General features: G+C 46.5%; 1 protein-coding gene across 2 annotated transcripts in view; it reads left to right on the top strand.

The window, feature by feature from the left end:
• Window positions 1-21,230, top strand: part of LOC146839604 (dromaiocalcin-2-like) — a 106,463-nt gene that overhangs the window by 54,085 nt on the left and 31,148 nt on the right. The window contains exons 2-4 of one of the 2 annotated variants that reach the window (XM_085650356.1): window positions 6,864-6,965; window positions 11,392-11,585; window positions 18,978-19,115. In XM_085650356.1, the coding sequence (XP_085506482.1) occupies window positions 6,905-6,965; window positions 11,392-11,585; window positions 18,978-19,115 (393 nt within the window). In that variant the 5' untranslated portion in view covers window positions 6,864-6,904. The remainder of the gene's footprint in view (window positions 1-6,863; window positions 6,966-11,391; window positions 11,586-18,977; window positions 19,116-21,230) is intronic. The other variant, XM_085650357.1, reaches the window with a different exon arrangement.

Below are 21,230 nucleotides of genomic sequence, written 5' to 3' on the forward strand. Positions count from 1 at the left end.
CTGATGTGCATAGAAAGCGAAGGGTAAGGTCTGGCAAGTGGGTGCACTTGTCAGAACAACTTGGCAGTTTAAGAAACGGCCCGCAGGCACTGCAGTGATAGGCCTGAGTTCGCTCTTTAACCTCTTCACTGCTAGGCCTCCCCCCCCCTGTGCTAAGCCTTTTTTTGGCTATTTTGGGTAGTTCGTGCTTAGGCTCCTGTAACTTTTTGACCACATAAGGTATCCATGCCAAATTTGCGTCCTTTTTTTTCAACAGTACCCAGGGTTTGTGGATCCTCCTGGAGGGGGCCCCAGAAATTAGCCAAAATACAGCAATTTTTAATTTTGTTTTAAATGGGACAAAAGGGCTACATAGCGTCTGTTTTTTACCTGCAAATGGTATCAAAAAAGGGGTTGTGGTGCTGAAATCACCATCTTCCCAGCTTTCAGGGACAAGCAGACTTTTGTCGGAAAACCAAAAAGTTTTACACAGTTTTGGCATTTTTCTGAAACACAGCCTATTTTTGCTATTTTTTGTGCTTTCAACCTCTTTTCAGTTAATGGTAGAAACGGGTATGAAAGCAATAATGGATCTTGGAAAGCTATACATTTTAGAAAAGTAGAGAAAATTTTAAATTCAGCAAAGGGTCATTTGTGTAGATCCTTCAAGGTTTCTTTATAGAAACTAACCGTTTAAATAGGAAAAATTGGAAATTAGTTGAAAAAAACAGTCATTTATGTCAACGTTTTCACCTGTAACTCCTTCTAATTATGACAGCTGTTTGAAAGCAATATACCGTTACATCTGCTGGACCTTTTTGGTTGTGGGATATATAGGACTTGTAGGTTCACCAAGAACCCGACAAACCCAGAGCCAATAACTGAGCAGTGTCTTGCAATGGCTTTTTCTTAAGTACTGGCAATATAGCAACTATTCTGGGAAAATGTATACATGGAAAAATCGGTATGAAAGACACCTATGTATTTCTGAAATGGGAACAAAATATAGAGTTTAGAAACAGTAGATATTTGCACAGTTTCGAAACTGGGAGCACCCATACAAGCATGAGAATTATAGGTCATTTTTTCAAAATGACTTCTTTTTTACTCATTGTCTTTCATTTGGAAGGCAGAAATGCATCGAAAGTCAATAGTTAATAACACTTGATCTACAATTCTGTGTTACCCGAAGTCTCCCAATAAAAATGGTACCTCACTTGTGTGGGTAGGCCTAGTGCCCACGACAGGAAACGGCTCAAAATGCAACGTGGACACATCACATTTTCACAATGAAAAATGACCCTTTTTCTGCAAAGTGCCTAGCGGTAGTTTTTTAACCCTAGCTGTGTTGGCACCTAGGGAAACCTAGAAAACCTATACATTTTTCAAAACAAGACACCCAGGGAAATCCAGGATGGGGTGACTTGGCTGGCTCTCACCAGGTTCTGTTACCCAGAATCCCTTGCAAACCTAAAATATTGAAAAAAAAACACATTTTCCTAAAATTTCTGTGGTGGAAAGTTCTGGAATGTGCGTGGATCCATAAAATTCCACCCACCCCGCTTTCCCCAACATCTTCAGAGAAAAATGGTACCTCACTTGTGTGGGTAGGCCTAGTGCCCGCGACAGGAAACGGTACAAAACTCTAGATGGACATACCACATTTTCTCAGTGAAAAATGACCCTTTTTTTGCAAAGTGCCTAGCTGTAGTTTTTTAACCATAGCTCTGCCGGCTCCTAGGGAAACCTAGCAAATCTATACATTTTTGAAAACTAGACACCCAGGGAATCCAGGATGGGGTGACTTGACTGGCTCTCACCAGATTCTTTTACCCAGAATCCCTTGCACTGTGGTGGAAAGTTCTGGAATCTGTATGGATCCACAAAATTCTGCCCACCCCGCATTCCCCAAAGTCTTACAAGAAAAATGGTACCTCACTTGTGTGGGTAGGCCTAGTGCCTGAGACAGGAAACAGCGCAAAACGCAACGTGGACACACCACATTCTCACAGTGAAAATGACCCTTTTTGTGCTAAGTGCCTAGCTGTAGATTTTGAACCCTAGCTCTGCCGGCACCTTGGGAAACCCAGCAAACCTATATATATTTCTGAACACTAGACACCCGGGGGATTCCAGGGAGGTATGGCTTGCATGGATCCCCCAACGTTTTCTTACACAGAATCCCCTGCAAACCTTAAATTTTGCTGAAAAAAATAACTTATTCCACACATTTTTGTGTGGGAAAGTTGTGGCATCACGGGGCTGACACAAATTTCCTACCACCCAGCGTTCCCCCAGGTCTCCTGATAAAAATGGTGCCTCACTGGTGTGGGAGGCCCCAGCACCCGCGACAGGCAAGGGCCCAAAATATATTGAGGCAACATCAAAATTGCCTATCACAAAAAAAGCAGATAAGGGGCTGTTGCCCCAATATGCCTCTTGAGAGGGGCATAAAGACTCTGGTAATTGTTTTGGGGGTGCGGGCATTACCATGCCCATTCTGGGCAGCCCCCACCCCTACATTATAAAACAAAAATCCCTGGTGTCTTGTGGGCTTTCTGCCCCCCGGGGGGCAGATTGGGGGCTACTGCCTTTGTCTGCCCCCTGGGGGGCAGAAAGACTGACTTTTCTGAGGAGGGGTAGGGTGGTGGGGCTGGGTGCATTGTCAAGCCCTTTTTGGGCAGCCCCCACCCCAACATCAATAAAAAAATCCCTGGTTTCTAGTGGGCTTTCTACCCCTGGGGGCAGATTGGGGGCTATTGCCCCCAGGGGGCAGAAAGACTGACATTTCCCTGATGGGGGGCATTGGCATGCCCTTTTTGGGAATCCCCCACCCTAACATTAGTAAAAGAAAAATCCTGGTTTTTAGTGGGTTTCTGTCCCCCCGGGGGGGCAGATTGGGGACTGCTGCCCCCATTTGCCCCCTAGGGTGGGCAGAAAGACTGACATTTCTGTGGGGCGCGGTGGGGGCATTGCCATGCCGTTTTTGGGCAGCCCCCACCCCAACGTTAATAAAAAAAAATCCCTGGTGTCTAGTGGGCTCTCTGACCCCCCGGGGGGCATATTGGGGGCTACTGCCCCCGTCTGACCCATGGGGGGGCAGAAACACTGACATTTGTCTGTGGGGCTGGGTGGGGGCATTGGCATGCCCTTTTTGAGCAGCCCCAACGTCAATAAAAAACAGAAAAACAAATCCCTGGTTTTTAGTGGGCTTTCTGCCCCCTGGGGGGGCTGTTTGGGGGCTACTTCCCCCAGCTGCCTCCCAAGGGGGCAGAAAGACTGATATATCTGTGTTTGGGGGCATGCCAAGCCGTCTTTGGGCAGCCCCCACCCCAACGTCAATAAAATAAAAATCCCTGGTGTCTAGTGGGCTTTCTGCCCCCCGGGGGGGCAGATTGGCGGCTACTTCCCCCAACTGCCCCCCGGGGGGCAGAAAGACTATTGTGACCAAAAGAAAATGGGGGGAGCAAAGGCCCTTGCCCAAGTGGCCTCCCCCCCTCCTTGGTGCTAGTGGGTGGATCCCTGCTTAGGGATCACCCTCCTGGGAATGGACTAGCGAGTGCATCAAATTCACAAAAATTGAAATACGTGACTCATTTGGCAAGATGTATTCCAGATTCAAGGTCGTGTGAGAGACTGAAAGATCTAGTGTTCCCAGGCATGAACCCCTATTCGTAGACCCATCTGTTTGGACAGAACAGTAATCTGCACGGTGAGAGACATGCACATATGCTGATTTGTTTGTCATAGGCTAATGCGGACTTTGCGTAGTAGTGGTGAACAGGACCTTTTTATCGTGTGTCACTGGAGTGAGGCCTACAGGCTCACTCACCTTTTTAAGGGTTCCGCTGCTGTGTGCGTACCTCATCCTTGGCCTACATCAGGTAAGTTGCGGAGTGCTGCACAGGAATAGGGACTCTGCGTTGGTTGTGTGTGTGCCTGGGAAGCATACAGTACAAGGAACCCCAACATAAAACGTCAAAGACCCAGACTCTAAATCACATTTGGTGTCTGGAAAAGGACTATAAGAAGGGGAGATTGAGTCCCCAAAGATTTGTCATCTGCCAAGCAGCCAGACGGACTGTGTGAGAAGGGGAAGTTATTCCAGACTTCTGCCATTGACCAGGACTGGGGGCGCAGGCCTGCTAATCTCCCTGATGGGTGAGGGGACATCATCCAGGGAACCCAAGACCACCTGCTCTAGAGCCTGGTAGACTAGCGCCTCCCTGCTTGGTAAGATCAGGGTGTCCTGTGACGAAGAGGAAAGCACTGGGGGGAGCAAGGTCCGGTGGGAAGCCCTACCAGGAGCACTCCCTGTGTGAGGGGTGAGGATTCGGATGTGTACCTATTGGGCTGTTGCCCGTGTGCAGGGTTGTTTTTGGCAACCCCCTTATGCCAGGTAAGGGCTGTCGTAAACTGAGCCATGTGTTGAGCACCATGCAGATTTTGTTACGCCCGTGCCACCATGCTGTGGTAAACCAGTTTGCCAGGGGGGCTGCCAGTACCAATATTGCCAAAGGATTCAGGCCTCCCCCCGAAGGGGAGGCTGACCGTGAGCTGGACCCGCACTGTGAGGCAACTGCCTCCCACTCACCATTGAGAACTGCCAGAGACATGATGGACAGCGCCACTCTCTCACTGGCTCCAGTCGGGAGCTGATGAAAGGATTCCTTTACCATCATTGAGCAAAATCAACTTAGAGCATCTTCATGAGCAGGGAGCTGATCTGACATCTGACAGACTTCTGACAGCACCACTCCCGAAAGATAGCTTGCGCCACTGGGAGGTGCCACCTGGGCTGCAAGCAGCCTGACCTCTCTGAACTGAATAGGACTTGCTGGTGCATGTTTGAAGGCGCCCACAGCATCACTGAACTCTTCGGTGGTATGAGAGCACGTAAGACGTGAACGGAGACAGTTGGGTCCTGGGGAACTCGCTGCACAAATCCCTGGTGTCTAGTGGGCTCTCTGACCCCCCGGGGGGCATATTGGGGGTTACTGCCCCCGTCTGACCCATGGAGGGGGGGGGCAGAAACACTGACATTTGTCTGTGGGGCTGGGTGGGGGCATTGGCATGCCCTTTTTGAGCCGCCCCCACCCCAACGTCAATAAAAAACAAAAAAACAAATCCCTGGTTTTTAGTGGGCTTTCTGCCCCCTGGGGGGGCTGTTTGGGGGGGCTACTTCCCCCAGCTGCCTCCCAAGGGGGCAGAAAGACTGATATATCTGTGTGTGGGGGCATTGCCAAGCCGTCTTTGGGCAGCCCCCACCCCAGCGTCAATAAAATAAAAATCCCTGGTGTCTAGTGGGCTTTCTGCCCCCCGGGGGGGGGGCAGATTGGGGGCTACTTTCCCCAACTGCCCCCCGGGGGGGCAGAAAGACTATTGTGACCAAAAGAAAATGGGGGGAGCAAAGGCCCTTGCACAAGTGGCCTCCCCCCCTCCTTGGTGCTAGTGGGTGGATCCCTGCTTGGGGATCACCCTCCTGGGGTGATCCCCAAGCAGGGATCCACTAGGAAAGGGTACCATCGGAAAGGGGAGATTCTCCCCTTTTTAACAATACCCCTCCCATCTTTTTTGGTGCTTGGAGTGCTGAGATAGCCCCACAAGCACTGAAACTGAGAAACTGAAACTAAGTTTCAGTTTCGATTTTGTTGTAATGACATTAGCGCCATGCACATGATCGTCATTACAAAGAAATACAAAACTCGGCCTGGGGAGGTTAGGGAAGCTCTTCCTCACTTCCACAGGGGAAAAAAAACGGGAAATCCCTCTGCTGTCTGCAGCAGAGGGATTTCCTCAGCATGTGCTCATGACGGAATGGTTCCATCATGAGCACTCTAGAACTTGTGCTCATGACGGAACCATTCCGTCATGAGTATGGAAAGGGTTAAGGCTACTTGTGTGGGTGGCACAATTAGTGCTGCATGCCCAATGGTAGCATTTGCATTACCAGCCCTGGCACACACAGTGCACTTTACTAGGGACTTTACTAGTAAGGCAAACATACCAATCATGGACAACCTATAACCATTACACGTTATACAGGGAGCACTTGCGCTTTGACACTGATTAGCAGTGGCAAAGTGTCCAAAGCATCTAAGTTGGCAACATCATGTCAGAAAAAAGGTCTAGGGAAAAGAAAAAAGTTTAGGGAACTTTAGCCAAAAAGGGCCAAGTCCAACACATCCCCTTATTTACAAAGTTTAATTTTATTTACATTTAAAATGTGTCAACAGTAGTTTTTAATTACTCTGCTTTTTCTACATTTTATCATGTAGTTCTGCAACTACACTGGTGCTTTTTAAATTTAATTTTTTTCTTTGGTTTTATTTTAAGTGAGCTACTAAATATTTTTTATCAAGGTTTTAGACTTTAAGATTTGTTTGTAGCAGCGTTGTTTGTATTGGCCCTTTAATAATTATCACAAAGTTATTCCAAAAGTTCCTTTTTTTCAAACATTTTGCCACTTTGAAAAACTGTTTTTATGGTGCTACTTGGTTTTATTTTCTTGTTAAAAAATGAAACCTTCACATAACATCATATTTCCTAAACCCAGGTATAACCTCAGGAATAAGATTTGAATTTCTTCCTTTTTCATCCTAACTCTAACCAACTTTCTATCTCCCTTACCTTCTACCCCTTAGACCAGGTCTTTCTCCTTTTATCTTAGCCTTCATTTCTTGCTCTCTAATTCACTCTACAATATCCAGAAGTTGTGTGCGCACTCCCACCGACTGTTGCTATCCCTCAACTTGACCTGAATCTCTTCTTTGGTTCATGGATAACCACAGTTGACAAATGTTTATGACAGTGTATTTGACTATAAAGTTTGCATCTCTTCCAACGGTGCAAGCCCTATATTCCCACTTCTCACCCTCGCCAAGTTTGTTTCTGCAGGTGAAACCAGCTACCATTTCTGGCGGCCATGGGACCAATGAGATGGATCTGCTTTCTCCTTGGAACAGTACTTTTCCTGGACACTCAAGGTAAGTTCTTGTCTTCTCTTTCTTTTTGAAAAATTAATAATTGGAGTCTGAGATGTGCAATAAGTGTGCATACAGTTTGATTTGTGAATTCGAGGGAATGGACTAGCGAGTGCATCAAATTCATCAAAAATTGAAATACGTGACTCATTTGGCAAGATGTATTCCAGATTCAAGGTCGTGTGAGAGACTGAAAGATCTAGTGTTCCCAGGCATGAACCCCTATTCGTAGACCCATCTGTTTGGACAGAACAGTAATCTGCACGGTGAGAGACATGCACATATGCTGATTTGTTTGTCATAGGCTAATGCGGACTTTGCGTAGTAGTGGTGAACAGGACCTTTTTATCGTGTGTCACTGGAGTGAGGCCTACAGGCTCACTCACCTTTTTAAGGGTTCCGCTGCTGTGTGCCTACCTCATCCTTGGCCTACATCAGGTAAGTTGTGGAGTGCTGCACAGGAATAGGGACTCTGCGTTGGTTGTGTGTGTGCCTGGGAAGCATACAGTACAAGGAACCCCAACATAAAACATCAAAGACCCAGACTCTAAATCACATTTGGTGTCTGGAAAAGGACTATAAGAAGGGGAGATTGAGTCCCCAAAGATTTGTCATCTGCCAAGCAGCCAGACAGACTGTGTGAGAAGGGGAAGCTATTCCAGACTTCTGCCATTGACCAGGACTGGGGGCGCAGGCCTGCTAATCTCCCTGATGGGTGAGGGGACATCATCCAGGGAACCCAAGACCACCTGCTCTAGAGCCTGGTAGACTAGCGCCTCCCTGCTTGGTAAGATCAGGGTGTCCTGTGACGAAGAGGAAAGCACTGGGGGGAGCAAGGTCCAGTGGGAAGCCCTACCAGGAGCACTCCCTGTGTGAGGGGTGAGGATTCGGATGTGTACCTATTGGGCTGTTTCCCGTGTGCAGGGTTGTTTTTGGCAACCCCCTTATGCCAGGGGAGGGCTGCCGTAGACTGAGCCATGTGTTGAGCACCATGCAGATTTTGTTACGCCCGTGCCACCATGCTGTGGTAAACCAGTCTGCCAGGGGGGCTGTCAGTACCAATATTGCCAAAGGATTCAGGCCTCCCTCGAAGGGGAGGCTGACCGTGAGCTGGACCCGCACTGTGAGGCAACTGCCTCCCACTCACCATTGAGAATTGCCAGAGACATGGTGGACAGCGCCACTCTCTCACTGGCTCCAGTCGGGAGCTGATGAAAGGATTCCTTTACCATCATTGAGCAAAATCAACTTAGAGCATCTTCATGAGCAGGGAGCTGATCTGACATCTGACAGACTTCTGACAGCACCACTCCCGAAAGATAGCTTGCGCCACTGGGAGGTGCCACCTGGGCTGCAAGCAGCCTGACCTCTCTGAACAGAATAGGACTTGCTGGTGCATGTTTGAAGGCGCCCACAGCATCACTGAACTCTTCGGTGGTATGAGAGCACGTAAGACGTGAACGGAGACAGTTGGGTCCTGGGGAACTCGCTGCACAGTACAGTGACACCATAGAGGAAGAGGTGTGGTGCAGCGGCCAGGGCAACTGACTCCGGAACACAGGGGCTCACGGTTCGATCCCCGGTGCCGGCGGCAGATCAGCCCAGCACCACGGGACTCTGGGCAATAGCTTGCTTAATCTTCCCCATGGCCCCCAGCGCCTTGACACCTTCGGGTAATTGTTCGCGCTTTATAAATACTGGACATGTACATTTTATTTTACATAGACACTTTTGACTAGGTCTAACAGGGTCAAAATGGAGAACTCTTAAGTGCAGCCCAATAGTTTGCATTCCCTGATGCTGCCACCAATGAATGGAGAATAACCCGGAACATGTTATACGAAGGAGGGTTGGACAGGGATTCGCCTGCCAACTACTAGAGCCCAGACCTCAAAGGGTATTGTGTTATTGCATTTGAATGTTGCATCTATTTGCAAATGTGCAGTAAAGTGAACGTAACTGATCGCAACTACCATGGCCCTACGGGTCGATAGGTGGGCTGACTTGTCTCCCAATCTCGCCACAAGCAAGCCAGTGGTGTGGCGGCTTTGTCAGGCGTTTATAAGTCTCATTTCTACAGAGCCTTTCTTGTGTCCTCCTTTCATCCCTTTCTCTCCTTCTTCTTTCTATCATCCTTTTTCTTGTTTTCAGTAAGTCACGTCAGGTGGGGTTAGCTAGGCATATACTTCGAAGTGCCTGTAAACACTGTGTTATAAACTGCGTATGGCTAACCTTGTAACAGAAATGCTAATGTCTTTGCTTATAAAATTAATAAAAGACTTTGAAATTAGAAAAGAAAAACAAAAAAAACCCTCTACTTTTTCATATCAAAGAAAGTGTTTGCCTGGACTTTGATTTATTGTTTGTACTGTTTGCACTTTGAGTTATGAGTCGTGTTCACTGACCTGTATCTACATCCTTCCTCAATGCCGAGGGAACCTTGACTGCTCGACTACAGCTACCACTGAGAGTCAAGTGCAGAAGGGGTACTTGGCCCAGTTGAGCAAGATCCATAATCGGGCAGGTCCCTGGACATAAGGAGTAAATTTGGCCCTCTGAAAGGGGTTCTGACAAAATGTAGCAGCCATAGGATACTTAAAATTTCAGAACCAAAGATATAGAAGTGGTATTTCCAATCTGATTGTTTTCTTCTACGCACAAAGGTGACACACACTGGCAGTGGAGAACACAGCTTTGAGAATTGACCTCCGCACCATGTCCATAGATCAGATGAAGGGTTTATGTAGGGACTAAGGATGGAGGGTTCCCAGGAGCTGGGACAGAGAGGTACTTGCTAAATTAATTAGGGACCAGTTTGCGGTACTGGGTGAAAGAGAACACGCTGTAGCTGACTCTGCAGAGAGAACCATGATATATCTCAGACATGCATTTCCCATAGTTTCAGCAAGACAACCCGCACCCTTAGTTTCTAGAATATCACAGGTGTGTACACCACCTTGAATTTCTAGGGTACCAATGCCCCCAATTCCAGGAGTAAACCGCTTGGGAGGGTTGAGTGTAGCAGAGATCCAAAGCTTGCAGTTGGCCCTTCAGAAAGCTGTGTCTGAGGAAGATGAGAAAGCTAGAGAGTTCGAGAGGGAGATGCTAACCGAGAACAAGAGGAGAGGAGGAGGATGGAGAAACAGGCGTAATAGGCCTGGAAAGAGAAACTGCGAGAGACAGAGGAGAAACAGAGTGAAAGCAAGGAGAAACAGTGAGAGAGTGGGAGTGGAAACAGAAGGAAAGAGAAACATAGGACAGCAGCAATGACAACTCCATCTGGGATAAGTGACTCTACTTCCAGTTCGGGTCTGGTTGTGGCCATGGTTCTAAAAGAAGAATGAATTTAATCTATATTGGTAACCGCGCTCTGTCTGTGGTCAGTGCTTCTGCTCATGGCTCTCGAGAACTATCATGAACTAGCAGCTTACATCAGGCAGTGTCAGGCTGTCTGTCTACAGCAAAACTGGTGTTCTGAGGCCTATGTCCAGCGATTTTGTCTGGAGGTGAGCTGTTCACTCGCCACAGGTGCAAAGAAGCTGCTGGGATCTTTAGCCATAATCTACTGCCTTCTTTCATGATACCTTGGTGTCTGTGACCAAGCCGCTCTGTAAGTTGATGCTGCCCCCTTCTTTCTGCCTCTTTTGGTCATTGTGTCTGATGCTGCTGATTCAAAGTCCTCATTGGTATGAGATGGCTTCAAACATTCCAACCTCTACCTCCTACGTCCTCCACCAGACACCTGTCTGTCAAGGGGACACCTCAGTAGTTGAGGAACCACCAATGCAACTCTGCTCAGCATACTGCCCCTGCAGCGCGCCAGAGTGGCATCCTTAGACTCCCAGCCAACTGGATCACCCACCTTGTGCTCCTCTTCTCACAGTGAGGTACCCGCCTCCTCAGCAGGAAGCAAGTGCACTGAGGGGAAAGAACAAACCCTAGAGGTGAAGATGGAAGCAGTGGGTAAGCCACGTGAAAGGCCTGCCACTTTTCAGTGTGCCACAAGATTGAGACCTTGGAGGAGTAGGTGTCTCATGGAATATCCAGCTGGCACAGCAAGCCTACTAGTCTCCCCCACCAGAACGCAGACACAGGCCACAGGAAGGTTAGCTAAGCCCCCATCAATGAACAGTGTTTGTCAGATACTCTAAGAGTTCAGCCAAGTACCATCAATGAAAAATGTTTGTCTGTTACTCCAGTAGGCCAGCCAAGTCTCATTCATGAAGAATGTTTGTCTGTTACTCCAGTAGGCCAGCACAATCCCATCATTGAAGAAAGTTTGTCTATTACTCCAGTAGGTCTGCCAAGTGCCATCAGTGATGGATGGCTGTCTGATACTCAAATCCCATCAATGAAAAATGTTTGTCTGTTACTCCAGTAGGTCTGCCAAGTCCAATCACTCAACCATGTTTGTCTCTTCCTCCTGTAGGTCAACTCTTTAGCAATCGCCAGAAACACCAAGAATCTCCAGAGTACGATGAGAACTTAATTCCCGATGACCCGTACCGATCCCCTCTGAAACCAGAATACTTCTGTCCGGGTCCCTGCAAGGATGGCTGGATCCACTACATGCGCAAGTGCCATCTGTATGTAGTGCAGCAGGAGAGCTGGAAAGGAGCTGCGGTACAGTACTGCTAAACTACATATCTTACCACCAATCAGTGCACTTACATGCTCAGCTGCTCCAACTCTCTCTACTTCCTTCCTTTCCTCCTTCCTTCCTTCCTCCCCTATTACTGTCTTACTCAGTCTGGTATTCTGCTGCTCCCAGTTTCTCTTAGTCATTTAAGATATATTTCTCTTTCATCTGATCTCCTCCCTAGTATTTACTTATATAAATGGAGCCACTTACTGATTCAGCGTACCAATTTCTTACTCACAAGACTCATCTTTCTTTTCCCCTTCCTCACCAGAATATTTCTCTTAATTTGAACTTTCCATTTTTTTTCTGAATCTGTTTGTCTTCACATCTCTTTCCTCATCTGAGTACGAGTGCTATGTAGGCTACTAATATTAGAAAGGAATTTGCCAGCCCAAGCTACATGTCTGTCTTCAATCATCTCACACTCCATCTCCCTCAATCAATCAATTAATCAAGTATTTATAAAGCATGACAAATCACCCGTGATGGTCTCAAGATGCTGGAGTTGCTATCTGCTGTGTGGTGATTTGTTCATTCGAACAGCCAGGTATTGAGTCCTTTCCTGAATTGCTGGAGCGATGGGGCGTTCCTGAGGTGCACGGGAAGATTGTTCCAAGGTTTGACCGCCAGGTACGAGAAGCAGCATCCTCCGCTGTTGCCTCAGCTGATCTGGGGGTTGTCTGCAAGGAACAGGGAGGCTGATCTTAAGTGTCTGGTCAGTTGGTGGAAGGCCATGCCTTTGTTGATGTATGCTGGTCTTTCGTTGAGACAGGCTTTTTACGCGTAGATCAGCATCTTGACCTGACATCTCTTCTGGACTGGGAACCAGTGTAGCTTTTGTGGTGGGGTGTGATGTGGGTTCTTCCGGGGAGGTCGAGGATGAGGCTTGCAGTTGAGTTTTGTATTGTCTGTAGTCTCTTCAGGAAGCGTGCAGTGATTCATATATGGAATGTGTTCCCATAGTCCAGCATGCTGGTACAAAGAACTGTGTCACATCCCTCAAAAACATTCTTAGGACCCTACTCTCCATTGCTTTCAAAAACTCTAGCCCACAAATCATTTGTTGACTGTATCTTTGCCTTTGACCTTGTATAGCACTTCACTGTCTTCCAGCTAGTTCTGCTCTGCACAAATATCACATACATACCTACATTCTGTTTCATATCGGTCTCAAAGACAAGTATCCCCAGCACTGACAAACCACCGTCCAGCTCAAAAGTAATAAGAAATTGCTTTTGGAGGGAGAATCAGTGCTGTCCCTATTTGTGCAAGCTTGTGCTTGCATGGCAAGGTCCTGGTGAGTCCATTGGTGAGGCACACTGTGTCCATCCAGTACTTTGGTCCAGTCTGCATGTGAGTTGAGAACCCACTGGTTTACACAGGTTTGTTCCTTTCCAGTTCTGCAAACATGAAACCTAGTAAGAATGAAGGACACAGCCTACAAGAAACTGTGATATTGTGGGCAAACTTCTCAGGTGCAGACCTGCAGAATGCAGGTGACCTGTGCAGGGTAAGTGCTGGTTGTTGGCCCGCAGTAAGGTCAGTCTAACCCACAAACACTCCTTATTCTATAGGGTAACATGTACAGACTTGCACAACACTTCTTTTGCACTAGAAAGTGGCCCCTGAAGTAATACAAAAAGCATGTTGCACTGATTTGTACTACTCTGTGCCAAGAGGGAGTACCGTGGGCGGTACATTGGCGTTTCCATGCTTCAGACCCTGGAAGTTTAACACAAAGCTAAGGATATCCTTCAAGTACCAAACCTATGCTAGACATCACAGATACACCTTTCCACTACAGCACAAAGATGTGACGTGTGTGTGAAAGTTCACCTGCGCTTGGGAAGAGAACACCAGTGCCATATGTTAGTAGAAATGGTGCTGCCTACTCACGCGATGCAGAGCTGCACTGCATTGCCCTATGTTTTTTATTAAATCTTCCTCTGGGTGCGGTATTTCGCCAAAGGCGTTCCATAGTGGAACACGTTGATCAATTTACTAGTATATGTGTATTATATTAGCATTTTTAAAAAATTATGCCTTTATCTGGAAAAAGTAAAGGACAACTCTAGCTAGAACAATAGTCAGACCACCTCTTGGCTACTGGAGTAGGTGTTACCTAGGGGCAACAAAGAAAATCAGTGGCCACATTAAGAAAACTCAGATTCATGCAGCAAGAGCAGTGGCAGGTGTGTCTAAATCATACAAAGAGGTTGCGTTGGTTACTATTAGCTGTAGGAACGCATTTGAAATACTTGGTAACAATCTTCAAATCACTTCATCAAAATTCTCTGAAATTCGGTACTTGCTCCACAGGACCCTAAAGGCTGTAACAAATTTACTGCTGCGGCAATGTGACACAAATTGCTTGATCTATTTGTGTGTATATACTTACTCTTTTCTTCCTTCTTGTGGGTATGTTCTATCTGGAATGTTTATGTTTAAGGAGAGGCTGTGAGAGCAGTTTCTGAGTTGACTCTAGGGTGCTGGGCAGCAGCTGGAGTTTCTCCCTTTCACTCAGGAAGTGTTGAGGTTTCTCTAGACTGTTAGATTAGGCCCAGTGGATGCTCATGCAATGCCATGTTTTAGTTAGCATTCGCTACACCATTTTCATTGCAGGCGCCATTTTAGGCTGTTCAAAACTAATCCCGTCCATTTCTGAGAAATGCCCTTTGCTAAGTTTCGTTTCTGTAATGATAGTTTTGTTTTAGTAATGAGTAACAGTCCAAGCCAGCGCATAGCTCTCTTACTAGATAGAGGCCCTCTCCCACTTGTCTGATAGTGAAGTTCAATCGCGGCCCAGGGTAAAACAGACTTGGACTGTGCTGGGTTGTGCACGATACGAGAACAGAAAGCATTTTTTGTATTCCATTGTCCAGTTACATCTGCCTGGAAAATTCCACTGTGGGGTGTCTTTGCCCAACTATGAAATGTAAATAATGTATCGTTATGCTCGCTGTTCTTTAGTTCCCCTCTGTAGCACTCCCAGAGGCTGTGCAGACGGGGCTCCGCTCTGATTGTATACAAATAAATAGTTATTGGTTTCTATTCTCCACTGTCTGACCGACTCTTCATTTGGTACGGAAGGCAGAGAGGTGGTCATAAGTGACCCGGGTGGCCCCTAGCGGGTCACCTCCTTCAAGGCACAGACAGGTTCTTGCGCCTATCGTTGCCTATGTGAAGTTCATGAAAAGAAGACTTGTCTGAGAAGTTGGACTGAAAAGGCAACTTCTTAATTGAAAAGGAGAACCTCCAATCACTGCCCAGCATCCAAGAGCCAGTACAGCAACTGTTCTTGCAGCCTCTATTTAAACATAAAGGGCCCGATTCACAGAACTAACTTAAGACAAAATCCTAAACTTACTACCATTTTGGTATTCACAGAAGGCACTTACTCATTTTGGTATTCACAGAAGGCACTTACTCATTTCGGTATTCACAGAAGTTAGTAGTCCTAAGTTTAGGACTCCTAAATGCCTTCTGTGAATACCGAAAGTCTTAAAATTAGGATTTTTCGCAGTATAGAATGGTTCGGGCCACTGCAGTTAATCAGCACTTTGGTAGTTTGAAGGTGGATGCGGTGCATGCAGTGTGCATCTGCCCCATGGAGCTTATTAGATCATTGCCTTATGGCTGCGACCTGTAGGACTTGTCATATGTGAGCCACATGTTGTCCTTAGGTTTGCATTGAGTTGTGTGATTGTGGATATGCAGTGCCCTAGTCTGAAGCTCTCTTGTCTCTGGGTAAGGGTTTGAACCAACAAAAGGACTGGTTGATGCTTTGACTATTATGTGGATTTGGCATATGAGTATGTTGTGGTCTGTGGGAACAACTTCTGCCAAGAAGTCAAGTAGTGTCAACATGATCACGAAGCCCTGGTGGACTGCCATAGTAAGGTGTCCAGACAGTCATTAGAGTGGTATCCACAATGGAATGGGCAGTTTCCAGATTTAGCATTGGGAAATGATCAATATGGATTCAATGAGGTGTTGCAGTTGGGCTCTGATGACTTGCTCGGTGATTTTGGAGCGTCAAGACTGTGGGCCGCTAGCTCAAAGGTTCAAGAAAGAGATTCCTTGAGGGCTATGAGTAGGAACCCCTCTGTGCCTTGGGAACCATCCCATGAGAGATCCGTTGCTGCATTTGATGAGAGTGAGCTATGGCGTCTGTGGGTGCAGCAGCCTTGGAGCCCTGGCAGAGGCCTCGTGAGCGCTTCAATAGTCTGAGAACTTTTATTCATTACAATGCTGTGAACTCATTCACAAAGAAAGATGAACATTTCTGTTGAGTGTCAGTGTTGACTATATGACGTTACAACGCAAACAATTACAACGCATAGCTTTACAACGCGGTTTTTACATCGCAACTACCATTACAACACATGATTTTACAACGCATGCCATAACAACTCATTTTCAGAAACTACCATTATAACACATACCATTACAACGCATACATTTACAATGCATACCATTACAAAGCATAATACTTTTGGGGCAACAGTGGGGTAAGTGTTGGATAGTGCAGGGGGAAAATTACTATTCCCACTCCAGTGAGTGCAACAGTAGGGTAACTGTTGGATAGTGTAGGGGTAAAAATTACTATTCCCACTCCTGTGAGTGCAACAGTAGGGTACATTTTGGATAGAGTAGGGGTAAAAATACTATCCCCATGTACTCCAAAACCCACACCCACCCTAAAATAAAAAAATCCCTGTTACTTACCTGATAATGTGTTGTAATGGTATGCATTGCAATGGCATGCATTGTAGTAACATGAGTTGTAATGGCATGCGTTGTAATGTCATGCGATGTAAAGGAAGTTGCGTTGTAATGGTTGTTTCCAGTCAGTGTTGGTTCGCGGCGTAAATAGAGTGGGTGAAATGTTGGTGTAAGATTAACGTTCATCTCTGGTGATGACAGATCAAATTGTTAGGAACTTACCCTCAATCCAAGAGGAGCGCCTGTATCAATAACCTCCCCAAGTTTATTGCTTCATAGTAACCACATTTAAAGAAAGTCCATAGGCAGTCTTCATATAGATCCAATTAGTATGATTTATTTCACAACTTTCATTGTATAAATCCAGATCACATCACAAAAGTCAATCCAGCCCGTCCACACTGGACATCGTCAGGGCTCTGAAGCCGTGCGTTCACGTGCAACGCTTCTGCTCTTCCGGCCGGTGTGATCATTCCCGCCATTGGCCAGACGAACACCGGCCGCATGAACAGAAGCGTTGGACGTGAACGCACGGCGTCACAGCCCTGACAGGCGCACCTCTTGGATTGAGGTTATATTTTGGTAAACAAATGGCCCAGTGGAGGTGGGACTACTGAGAGTAGAGTGCGCTTCAACCAATAGTAATTGATAACCAGGATGACACACCAGTGTGCACGCTTCTAAGCCCGCCCTGCTTGTTGATTTGTCTGACAGTTGTTAGGAACTTGCCAGTGAAGAAAGAGGAGCAGCAGTGTGCAGCTGTTCAGGCTGGGTGTGGCAGCAGAGGGTGCTTCTTTGAACTGTGCTCCCAGGCTGAGGGAGGTTTAGCCAGTTTAGTAATCTTGCTTGGCTTCCAGGCCAGGCTCATGGGAGGTGGGGTGGGTAATGCTGAGTTCTTGTTTTGCTGAAGATTCTAATCAGCAACATTTCTGTTTCCATGGACTGGGAAACTTATTGTACAACAGTTTGTTTTGCATCCTGGAAAGAGGACAGCTATTCAGTGCCTCGGAGAGGGTGAATGAGTGTGTGCTAAATGGAGTTTCAAGGTAGGCATCAGTGAGGTGGTGGATACCGCCTTTGATTATGTCTTTGTGTGCCCAGTTAAGTTGGATGTGGGTCAGTGAGTGGGGGAGAATGCCATGTTGGAGATGGCAACCAGTAAGTAGCTTTGATGTGACCAGGGTTGTGGTTTGTAGTCCGAGGCTGCTACAAAGCTTAAGAAGCATTATGGTTGCTGAATATAGGTACCTTTGAGCCAGTTCTTTTCTGTATAGGATGTGAGAGATGTTTGGAATTGAGTCAGAAGGTTGAAGGAGTATTTTGTGAACTTTGGAAGAGTTTGGGGTGGCAGCAAAGGGTGGCATGTTAACATATGGAGGATTTTATCAGAAAATTGATGGCTGTGAGCTCGCAGTCAGTCAATGTATGATCGCCACTTCCATAGCAGGGACATTGAGTAAATTGTGAAGGGTTAAGTATGTGTATTTGAGGGGACTGGGTGCGTAAAGTAGGTAGTAGATGAAACGTCACACCAAGCTTTGATCTGCATGTATATTGTGACATTGTCAAGCTCACAAGCGTGGAAAGCAGTAGAGCGAGTATTGATCAGACAACTTTGGAGGACGCGAGAGGGGTAATTCATACCAAATGATCATATATTATATGTCTTTAGACGGTATATGGCTTTATTGTGTTGCTGCAAGGCAGAAATAAACATTTTTACTATGTGCTGTGCTCTCTAACGGGATAGGCTGACAGCAGATAGTTATTACCTTTGAGTGAAATCAGCTTCCCTTCCTCTATCACTAGGTTTTTCTTAAGTGTTTTCAGTTCCTCCCAACATCTTCTCTAGAAGAGGTGTGCCTTTGTGGGTAAACCTTCCATACCTCTCATGTGGAGATCTGCACAAAGCTCTCTGAGTGGACATCCCTTTCCTAATTCATTCAGCAGCAGTGGTTTGGTAAACTCCCTCCCTCCACCTACCAATATGTGCTAGTGGTTGTGATGTGGGCTCCAAAAAGGTATTTCAGAGTTCCCTGGAAGGAGCTTCTCTACCCTTTTATTCTCTGCTCTTGACCTTGCATTTCCTGTAGCAAGCTTCAGACCACTGCAAACACTGAAGGGTGGCTTCAGGATACATTTGGTCAAGATCGCCTTGGGTCGAACATCTCTCGTGCACTGACCAGCCAGAGTCCCTTTTAAAGAGATCCGGCTGATTCAAATACTGCCCTTTGTTGTACGTTTTGCAGTACTACAGTAGCACTACAAACGTTATCACCAAGTACTATTCCCAAACTTCACTTTTGTAGTAACTTACACTTATGCAGTAAGTTGCTACCTCCATTATTTTCTATGGGTGGGTGTTGCTGTACCATTGAGTGACCATGTGTAGTGCTGGACTTACTACAAAAGTGTATTTTACTACCAAAGTGCAGTTTGTGAATACCCAAAAGTAGTAAACTTTACCCAAAAGTGTAAGTTACCTTTGTGAATGAGGCCCGATACCTCTTATGTTATCCCACTTCCACATAGGTTTGATACAGTGTTTTTGAGTAAGGCCCCCTCTCCTCAAATGTTCCGTCTTGAGATATTTGTCGAAGCGTCATGAAGTGAGTTGATTCGTCCCGCTTTTTTTTTTTCTCTTGAAGACATACTGTAAGAACTTGCTTGAGAAGGCCCATCTCACCAGCATCTTGAATGAAGAGCACGGCACCTTTTTGATGACCCTGGCAAAGAATGTTAACCAGACCGACAGCACTTTTTGGACTGGAGCCTCAGACACGCAGGTAAGTACAAGCTCTTTTTAAAGTATCTTAGATTAAAGTGCCATGTGTAGGTGTTAGATGAGAGTAGCTGCTGGAAGTTGGCCAAGTGCTAGTAAGAGAACAGTAAAGTAGGAAACCTGGGAGAAAACCTGAAGGGACTGAGCTCAAGGTCTGAGGAACTGGAGCTCTTGGGGTAAATGTTTATGGCCTGAAGCACTTGGGACAGAAACTGGAGACGAGGGCAGGAGAGACAGTCAATCCCCAAGACATGGAAGCCAAGCTCTAAAACCTAAGGGACTCAGAGACATTTCATAAGACATAGAGCTCCGAGGACAACACCTCAGGGTCAAGGGCGATAGGCTGGAGTAGCATAAATAATTTGTGGTCACAGGGTCCCTAAGGGATGGAGGTCATTAGGCAATACTTAAATGAGAGCTTTCCTGTAAGTACTTTCACAAATGGGAGTCAACTTCAAGGCACTCAATAAAGTGATTCTGTGCTCATTGGTCATGTCATGGGTTGCAATTAAGTGTATGTTTAAGGGTGTGGTTATGCATATGGTTAAGGGCAGGGTTCAGGCTTGGTTAGGGTTGTGGTGAGGGCGAGGTTAATTGTCACCATCAGCAGTGGGTAGCGAAAACAAAGCAGTAATCAAGGGCGTGAAATCTTTCACCTGTGAGTGAAGACAATGAGTCCTTAACCAGGTGGACAAAAACTAATCACCAGTTTGTGGAGTCCACTGGGAAGTAATTCAAGCTGCTGTAGGTCAGTAACCTGTGGCTGGACCATGGGCCAGTAAAATGGGGGTTTTATGATTCATTAACTCTGGCCCGACCAATAGGACTGAAATGAATCCTGAGTGACACATCTTCCAGTAGCCCTTGGAGCAAAAATCAGTTGGGACAAGCTAAGATGTCTAAGAGCTATCATCAGTTCATGAAGATAAAGGTGAACTGGCACTGATAAGAAACACGTAAGGACAACAGGACAAATGTCTTGGAATCAATATCTTCTGGTAAAGACAATGTAAGCCTTCTGCCCCCTTCTCAAAGTAACAGGCAGTACATTGAGGAAACCCACAACGATCATGGGTTAGTAGCTAAGTGGACCACATTGGGAAATATTGGAGAGCATTAAATCAAATATTTCAGCCCTTGAACATCTATACGCTACCAACAAGACTTAGCATTCCTGTCTGCTTTTAACTCTCTTGTTTTGTTAATAGGGCCCAGGAAGAAAAGTGAAGATGGTAGAGGTCTTGGGCGTAGCTATCACAGTGGTTGGAAGCAATCTTTGCAACCTGTAGGACAACAGATGGGTGCCTGGGGCCACAGTTGAGAAGGGCTTATGAGCAACTAGCCGTACACTAAGAACCCAGTCCTCAACTTGCTCAGCCCCTGCAACAGTATCAAAGGGGTTTGTAGGAAGGTGGAATCTGACTAATGGTTGCCCCCAACTTTTTGCCTGGTATTTGAGTGGTTTTTGACTAGTCTGGCTGGGATCCTGCTATCCAGGAACCCAGCCTATCTGCTTTCTCCTTAAAACTGATGTGAGTACCCTAGGTACAAACCGATTGGATGCTGAGGATGCCCTGACAGTCCCTTGTAGATGGTACCCTAGGTACCCAGGGCATGGGTCCCTCAGTAGGCCTACCAGGGCTGCTGCACTTATTGTGCCACCCTGGGACAGCCATACAAACTGACACCACCAGACCACTACTGTAGTCTGGGTAAGGTGGTGCTAGCACCCCTTACAGGGATATAGGTTCCCTATATCCCACCCCATTACAACACATATACTCTCATAGGTCACCCCTATAACAGGCCTTGCTAATCCTACAAGGCAGGGTGCTGAGGTATGTGTGAGGGGGGGACCCCTACCGGAGTAGGGCCCCTCTGCAACCTTCGTAAAATCATTGCTGGGTTGTTTGTAGTGTAGCCATACCATATACTCTTAACCGCATTATAAGTATATCGCGATAGCGTGATAACTTGAGAATGGCTACACAGAACCATATCGTGTTTGATGTCAAACATGTAGGAATCATACCTCCAGTCCAGCTATGGGCATGAGGGCACGATTCTCCCCTGCTAGAGGGGCGATATGGGAAAAGCGGCAGAATTTAGACACCAATTT

This window comes from Triturus cristatus, chromosome 4_1 (genome assembly GCF_964204655.1).
Source record: "Triturus cristatus chromosome 4_1, aTriCri1.1, whole genome shotgun sequence".
Taxonomy (NCBI): Eukaryota; Metazoa; Chordata; class Amphibia; order Caudata; family Salamandridae; genus Triturus; species Triturus cristatus.